At 48.6% G+C, this 8,791-nt stretch overlaps 1 protein-coding gene across 2 annotated transcripts in view; it reads left to right on the top strand.

Moving 5' to 3' along the window:
* The first annotated feature begins 495 nt into the window (after positions 1 to 495).
* The window catches only part of FOXO3 (forkhead box O3), an 87,886-nt gene continuing 79,590 nt past the window's right edge, over positions 496 to 8,791 (top strand). For both annotated transcript variants that reach the window (XM_054393146.1, XM_054393145.1), the window contains exon 1: positions 496 to 1,077. In XM_054393146.1, coding sequence (XP_054249121.1) covers positions 496 to 1,077 — 582 coding nt within the window. The remainder of the gene's footprint in view (positions 1,078 to 8,791) is intronic.

The raw sequence follows: 8,791 nt of genomic DNA, 5'->3' as shown, positions 1-8,791 counted from the left end.
GGGTGTCCTCTCCCGGCTGGATACAGCGCAGTTCCCGCTGGAGCGACTTCTGCATCCGCATGGAGTGAAACATAAACAAACGCACACACGCACCGCGGGAGCGGCAGCCTCTTCGCCGGTGCGGAGGGCAAGAGCCGCGGGCACCTCCGGCACCGCCCGGCCCCACGCTGCCCGCCCTGCGCTGACGGTCCGGCTCCTAATCTGATTTTTTTTTTTTTTTTTTTCCCCTACCCTCCCTCCCCTTCCCTCCCCCTTTCTCCCCCCCCCCTCCCTCCCCCCTGCTCCGGCGTGCGCATTGCCCGCGGGGAGCGGAGCTCGGAGTGCAGCGGAGAGCTTGCCAGTCCTTAGCGGAGAGAGGCATGCCCGCCCGGCGGCCCCCTGCCTGCTAGGCTCCCGTCGGCACCGAGGAGGCGACGGAGGAGGAGCGGGGTCGGCAGCCGCCCGCCCCGTCGCAGCGCCCCGCTGCCGCCGCAGCCGCCCGCGGGGGAGGCCAAGATGGCAGAGGCGTCGCCCCCCGCTCCGCTCTCGCCCCTGGACGTGGAGCTGGACCCCGAGTTCGAGCCGCAGAGCCGCCCCCGCTCCTGCACCTGGCCCCTGCAGAGGCCCGAGCTGCAGGCCAGCCCCGCCAAGCCCGCCGGCGAGCCGCCCGCCGATGCCGCCTCCATGATCCCCGAGGAGGAGGACGACGAGGAGGAGGGGGGGGGCTCGGCCATGGCCGTCGGCAGCGCGGCTCCCGCGAGCGGTGAAGCAACGGCAGCGGCGGCCACCTCCGTCCCGGAGGAGGCGGCGCGGCTGCTGGCCCCGCTGCCCGGAGGCGGCCCGGAGGGGCCGAGCCTCTCGCCCGGGGGAGCGGCGGCGGGCGGCGGGGGGCTGAGTGGGGGCCCGGCGGCGACGCCGAGGAAGTGCTCGTCGCGGCGCAACGCGTGGGGCAACCTCTCCTACGCCGACCTCATCACCCGCGCTATCGAGAGCTCCCCGGAGAAGCGCCTCACCCTGTCCCAAATTTACGACTGGATGGTCCGCTGCGTGCCCTACTTCAAGGACAAGGGCGACAGCAACAGCTCGGCCGGCTGGAAGGTGAGACGGGGTCCCGGGGCCGCGGCAAACCCACCGCGCCGCCCCGGCAGGCGGGCTGCCGGCGGGTGGGGTGCCGCCGCTTTCGCCGACGGCAGGCGGCCGGGCGCTGCTGCTGGTCGCGCTTTCGCCTTTGCTTTCTTTTTATTTTATTGTGTTTTATTGTTTTATTAATTCGGGGTGGGGGGGAGGTTAGGAAAACTTTTGGCGCGTTCCTGTTGCTGAGTGCAGGCGGTGAGGGTTCCTAACTCTGGAAGCAATGGAGGTACTGGAGCGGAGCTGGCTTCTCTGATGCACAAGCACATAAGCAGGGAAACAGAAAAAAAAAAAAAAGACGACAATAGTTTTAAGAGTGCATGTGGGGTTTTTGCTTTGCTTGATTTTTTTAAAGTTACACCTTTGGTGTAACGTGCTGGAAATACACAGTCAGGGTCAGTCCTAAGTCTGGAAGCTCAAGCACACAACGACTGTATTATTTTCATCAAGAAAAACCCAGGTGGTTTCCTACATGTTCCTCAAAGGCAGCAGAGGGAAATTCGGGTCTTGACATTTCTTCATAAAGTTAATCAAAGCGTGGAGTTGTTGGCTGCTCAGCCGGGGGAACGCTTGGTTTGCGTTTCCTGCGGTGACGGTGTGTGAGGGCACTGGCTGCGAATAAATCCCTTGTAGCCGAGCATTTTCAGCCCAGCCTTGTGACAGTTAGCAGCTACTATTACTATGGGCTTAATAAGTGAGGAAAAAAAAAAAAGAAACCTTTTTTTTGGTGGCTTGGTTACTCAGCGCATGCAAAAGCACGATGCAAGCGGGCAGCCTTTTGCTCTTGGGAGTCTAATAAGGCCTACCAGGAGCCGGTGCTGCATGTAAAGCACACTGAAAGTGATTTCCAGAACTGCCTTTTGTTTTTAAATTTTATTTTATTCCCCCCTCGCTTTCCATGCTCCTCGCTTAGTGCCTGCGGACGTTGAAATGTCGCCTACTTAAACGCAGGTGCTTCTTGATGTCGATACTGTTTGCAGAGGGAAATCCCAGTACGGTTCAGTTGCTGCGGAGGACCGATAACTGGCAGCATCCGAGACCGAGTTTTTGAGTGGATGGCTGAAGGCGAATTTGCTGGCAAGTTTTGTTCTGTTAACAGAGACGCTAAATTTCGCCTCAGAGTCGCTGTAGTTTTGGATCAGGGGCTAGCTTACAGTATACAAATGAGACAGAAATACTGTGTGCATGAAACACTGCTGGCAGTTTTTGTATTAGCAGCCCTGTCTCATATTTTGGTGCCTGAGTGGGACTTGCTGCTGGGAATTGAAGTGCAGCTGTGCGATTTTTACCTTCCAAATGGAGCACTGTAGAGGAAGCCTTTCACTGACAGACTTGTCTCAGGCTTGGGAAAAGGCGAAACACAAGTTTATCGGTGGCAGAGCTGCTAATTCAAGACAAGGCTTTTTAAAACCACAGATCTTTTCTACAGCTTTTGCATCTGTACTAGGTGTTGGATTTTGATTTGACTTTAGAAGTGTGACACCGAAGTGATAAAGGGTTACGTCTTCTGATGACAGCCCTGTGCCTTCATAAGTTTGGTTTCACACAGAAGCAGTGGCTTTAGATGTCAAGCTGCTATAACAAACCCAGCCTTTTTATGTGGTACTTTGAATTTTCAGTAAATTCTCACTACCTGACTCACACGGAGGTTTATCAAACAGTGGGGCTGCTGCTGCCTCGGCTGGATTTGGTGGCAAAACTCCCATTTGCTTCATCAGAAGCAGGATCATAACGTGAAGTGCTTAACATTGATTAGCATGCTTAATAGTCACAATTTTTCTGACAATTTATACTGTTAATTTGATATTGATTCCTTTGCTGAGCAGCATTAACTGGTACTTGGAGCTAATTAAAATGTTAAAAACTTGGATCCCTTGAGATTCCTCTGATATAATTTAGCTCAGAAGTTTCTCTGAAGCCTTTAAGATGACCTTTCTCAGGAGATGCAAGCACACTGGTAGCAGAAAAATCTGCCTCTTTTATAGCTGGCCCTGGAAGTGAGGGTCATGTTAACGGTGGGTGCAGTTGCATGTGGGTGCTGGGCCATACTGAAAGGGGCAAAGGAGAGGTCCAGAGCTAATAATTTGCCAGGCATCCAAAACTGCAAAGTGTAATTCCTTAGCAAGGCTTAGAGTTTCTTTTACTGTGTGCATATATGATCTGAAGAGCACTATTCCAGAAGAAAAGTGTTTCAGTTTCTTCACTGGAATGTAAGCTGAGTTTTTGCAGAGGCAACATTCTCAAACAGAGGCTGCGTCTTAGTCTCCCGATGCTAGAACACATTATATGTTATTATCATCTTTGTTTCCCTCACAGGTAATGAATACAACTCTGGAGGAACTAATGTCAGCTTTTCACATCAGACTTTTTTTCAGATTGCTAGTTACACTGAGGTTTTAAATGAACAGAAGATAGTTCTGTACCAGGAGGCTTTTATCTTAATTTAGAATATTTTTACACAGCTGAGTTCATCTTTGAAGGCAGAAAGCCCATTTAACAATATTCTGCTGTGGCACTGAGTGGGAAAATTGTCATTTTAAACAAAAGGAAGAAGAGAACTTGGGTTTTATTATCTTACGTGTTATTATATATGAAATATTAATGCCGTTTCCAGTGAGATGTGCTGAGCACCATAATCCGTAAACATAGCTGGGATTATACTTCTCCAAACAATTATTATAAGAGCTATAAATTAAAGTTACAACTATCACTTTTTTCCCCCCCTGCCTATGGCATTAAAGCAGAAGTGAATATTTCAGATGTGGTTAGCAAGGCATATATTACATTTCCTCTAATTCCGATAAGGTTTGCCCAATACCTACCCCCCCCCAACAATCTTCTCTGCTTCCGCCTCCCCCTGGCCCCGGTGGGATGTTAGCTAACCCAATAGTGCCTGAGAGCTAACTAGGGCAGTAGTGTGCAGTGCATCGCCGTGGAGCTGGCACGCTGCGGGCACTGTCGTGTGCCATGGGCAGCCTGCTTTGGTACGGTCCTGTACACTCCCAAATAACTGGGAGGGGTTTAGGTGCATGCCTCAGTATCCACTTACTGTCTTGAATACTTTGTGAGGGTTTGGTATTTATATTTATCATCACTGCAGGGGGAGAAAAGGTTTGAGGGTGAGCTGGTTTCGTTCACCCTTGTGAAATGCACTGTGCCGGGCAGCTGTTGCAGCTTCTTCCACAGAGCTGCTCCATGACTCCATCTACACATCTTTCCAAATTCAAGTATCTGTTGCCCTGTTGATGTCCTGCAGTCCCAACCCTAAGTTTTTCTCTGCAAGTATTTTATGATGCAGTAACTCCACTCAATAATCTCGAAGCAGAAAACTGAAACCCCTTTGTGTCTGGGTGTGTAGCAGAGGTGTCTGTTTTCACTTTAGCTGAAGTACTTCCATCTCTCTTCTTATAATGCTATTTTGTAATTTCTTGCAGCACTATCTTGTGAAAGAGTCCTTTCTACATGAAGAGCACACTAGGGGGACTAGTTTCCCCTTTGCTGAGCGGTATGGCAAGGCTGAATCTGGTCCTGTTATACACAGGCACCAGGAGCTCCCAAATTTAAATGCAACTGATCTGCTCTGATTTGTTTGGGTTTTTTTTTTTTTATATCAGAAGCCTATTTGTTTTACACCTGTTGTATTCACCTTCATCATGACAGGCAAATACTAGCCGCTGGGATGTTTGCTTTGAAGAGGAGGTTTTTGATGAACTTTGTGCACATAGATTGCATCATTCCTTGCCAGGTTTTGCTGCCCAGGAGGTACCGAAGGGCTGCAGTCCCTCCAGCAGACGCACGAATCTCTTCTCTGGTTATTGACACTTGAAAAGACTTGAGGAATTTGCCAGCACTGTAGACAGATGCCTAAATCTGTTAGCCAGATGCTGATACAGGAGATGTGTTGGACTTTTTTAATCATCTTCTTTTAAATTTTTTTTCTCCCCACAAAGGATGTGGGAGGGAAGCAACATCTCTTTCTGTTCTTCATCTTTCTCCTTCCTCGGAGCGGCACACGGCGTCTTTATCAGGGGCAGCACTGCAAAACTCACATCAGCTTCATTTTGTCTCTGCTGTCTTTTTGTTTTCCTTTTTTTTTTTAAAGACTGTATTAAGACTGCTGTAATGAATTTTTTTCCCAGCCCTTTATTTTTTAGTTTTTCTTTTATTCTTTAATAATTTTGAGCTTCTGGGTTGATCTGTACAGAAAGGTTTGGGTTACAAACTGCTGACTGATTATTTTGAGTTTTGATCCACCGAGGTGAGATCCATACACAGGGGTTTAAGCATGTGTATGGATCCTTGGGACTTGACTGGGATTACTTGTCTGCTTAAACTTACTGCTTAAGCATCTTACCTGATCAAAGCCTACTGTGTCGTGCTTGAACAAAATACTTGGGAACATTTGTAAGTGTGTTTTGTCCTGAGCAACGTAGAGAGATGTGATTCCAGCCCCAGAGCTGAAACTGCTGGATGAAGCTTCTTGCATCAAAGAGCAGTATGCTTCAGGATCAGTGACAAATGACTTTTTAAACTTTACAGTAGGAACCATACGTCGATGTTAGTGCACATAACTATTTTATATCCGTAACATACATCAGAGATCTCACTTCTCAGCAGCTCATGCAGGCAGGTGACAGCTATTGGAGGAGAGAAAGAAAGACTGAGTAGCTTTCCCAGAATCATTGGCATTGTTTGATTGACACGCTGACAGTGAGGAGCACATCCACTGAAGTACTTGTTAAATGCAGATATAGAAACACTGCCTTGGTGAACGTCGTCAGCTGCAGAGAGTCACAGGCTCTGGTAAACTTAACTTTTAAAGTGAATGGGAAGCCTCTGGTGAATGATGCTGGATAGTACCTCTGTAAGGTAGACCTGCATGATGAATACTGGAATTGGTGTTGCTCAGTTTTTTGGAGACAGGAGGTTACCTAAAGCAGTCGTGTAACATTCACATGGTCTGTAATAGGCTATTAGCGTCGACAGTTGAGCATATTTAACACAGGAGGCTTGAGAATCAGAGGTTGGCTCCTACACTTACCTGTGTGTTTAAAAGGACATGGTTAATGCTAATAACATCACCTTGGTGGTTTTCTATCTCCTGTATTGACTTGAACGAACACTGCCTGAGATTTTCAGGCTGGGGAAGAAAGTTGTCGTGGTGCTCCCACCCTGGGATGTCCTGCTTCTGCTTGGTGTTGCCCTGGTGAAGGGAGCGATGTCTTAGGCGTGAGGCCATTTTGTATGCGGGTCATTTTGGTGGTGCTACACCACTTTGCTGTAATCCTGGGAGATTAGGAGAGGCTGGGCACGTGCTGGTGCATTTAGAAAGGCAAGTGATTAGGGTTAGCCCAGTGGTTTTGTGAAAGCTCTTTGTGCTGACGTGGACAAAGTAGAAAGAGGGAGTTGGTGGCGTCCCTTGCAGAAGGCAGGCGGTGCTGGGACAGATCCAGCACCCCCCTCCTCAGCAGCTGGGCTGTTTTTAGCCACCTTGTGTGGGGTGGATGGGGAGAAAACAATAAAATCACCCCAGAAAATTATGGTGGGTGTGCTGGGTTCAAAGGGAGGCTGAAGAGATTGCCCTGGAGATAAGAGAAAACTGAAGTTAAACAGCCAAAGCGTTTCTCTAGGTGGCAGCCTCTGAAAGGTGCCCTGCAAGGTTTTGGCAGGCAGCTATTTTGCATGGAAGTATGGAAAATCTTTTGTGAGGATTGTTGCTTATTTGCAATGCAATTACAGTGGGTCTGAGCCTAGTGGTGACTTGCAAAGGGAGAAACTGAAAGTGTTCCCTAATGCAAGTTGCTACTTAGACTAAAATCTTTGCATGTTCTTGTTTCTCTCCACTTTTTTTTTTTTTAAGCCTTACTGCCATCTCTATCACAGAAAACGTGCCCAAGGGCAGGGTTGTAAAATGGCAGTGTTAGTTTCTTTTAAAGGCATAAGGCCCTCCACGTTTCAAGCAGGCTGTCTCTGGAGGAGGGTGAGCTCTAAGCAATCCTCCCCTCTGCTGGTTTTTTTCCCCCCATCATGAAAAGCTGTGGTTCCTAGGCTGGGGAATCACAGGGGCCCCATCCTCAACCAGATCCTGCAGCAGGAGGTGCACCCAGGTCCCACAGTACATCTCATAAAAGGTCTGCCTGATAACACAGTGCTCAGAGAGCTGCTGAGGTTTTTTTGATGTGGTTTTGCTTTGGGTTGACAATATGTGCAGAGTGCAGTGGTTCAGTAGCAAACTAAAATGTTGAAGTAATGTGCATAGTCACTCAGTTTTCAGTAGTGCTGGCTCAGCACACCGTGAGTTAAGTGAAGATTATGCTTAACCTTTTATTTGCTCTTTTTCTTGTGCTTCTACAAACTTTTCTGCTAGGATTTCCCAAGCATTGCCACACACTAAGCTTGGAAAATGAGGTGCATTTAGCCAATTTATGGCCTGACATATGTTAATTAACACTAATTACCTGCTTGAATAGTCCATTTAGCACTTATTATTAAAAAGTGGCTTGTCTACAGAAGGGAATTTTCCTTCAGAGTGAGATGCATTGTTCTGACTTGCTTCAGACCAAGTCAGGATGGGGTATCCTCTGCTTCTCTGCATGGCTATAGCAGTTCCCTGATGTTCCAGTTGTGTGTGTGGGATAGGGTTGCATCACTGGTGAGCATCAACATAACCATGAGTGTGTGACATTGATTTGACATTGGCTGAGCCTGCCCAATCAAACCAGTGTGTTTCCAAGCGGTTTTTGCTAGCTGTGGGTACAGCTCTTACTCCTCTGATTGAGGTAGCTGGAGAAGGAGCCATGCTTCTCAGCTTGCCAGGAACTGCAGGGAGATCTAAAGCCCTGTGGTGTTCTGACCATAGCACCTGCTTGGACTGGAGGAGAAGCAAAAACTCAGGTGTGTAAGGCTGGAGGAGGTGCCTAGAAGTTGGTGGGGTGCACAGTGGTGCCCTGCAGTAAGTGCCTTCAGCTCTACATGACTGAGGATGATGGATGTTGAGGCTCCCACAACCACTGGAAGCAGGCCAAGGCTGGAGTAGAGCATGGTCACCAAACCCAGCAGGTTTTATCTTGCAGTATTTGTCAGCTATGTTATCTAAATTATCTCCTGGGCAGTGCATTGGGCAAGGGTTGTCACAGACCATTCGTTGGTCTAAAACCTATGAGATGAGGAGAGTAGCAAGCAGAGACCCCTTCTTCAATTTCCAAATACCAATATTAGAAAAAGGAATTAATTCCATTCCTCCATTCCCCATCCTCCAGTTCTTCATTTCTGCCTTGGGATACTCCAGAGATGTTACGTCGTACTTCACCTAATCCATCATTCTTTTCATAACACCAGCCAGGTGTAGTGAGGTGAAGTGAAGGGTGGGTCCCCATGCACCCCATGCATTAGGCTATGAGACCAAGAGCAGCAATTTCAGGGCAATTTCAGGGACTGGTAACAAGCACATGATTGCTTTAGTGCTCTGCCTCATCGCTCTGCTGGAACAGCGTGGGAGCTGCCTTTCCATGGGGCTGAAGGAGGAGGACACTGCTGTGTTGCCATTGCCTTTTGCTAGAATGGTTCTTCCTGGTGCTGTGCCTGGCTGAGAGGTCCAGGAGGAGCCAGTCTTGCCCTGCAAGGCTAGAATGCTTTCTCTGGGCCACCCCCTTGGCATGTTTGCTCAAAGACTGACATGCAG

The sequence above is a fragment of the Indicator indicator genome, chromosome 27 (assembly GCF_027791375.1).
Source record: "Indicator indicator isolate 239-I01 chromosome 27, UM_Iind_1.1, whole genome shotgun sequence".
NCBI classification, from domain to species: Eukaryota; Metazoa; Chordata; class Aves; order Piciformes; family Indicatoridae; genus Indicator; species Indicator indicator.
The sequence above is the reverse complement of the archived record's forward strand: the minus strand, read 5'-3'. Positions and strand labels throughout refer to the sequence as shown.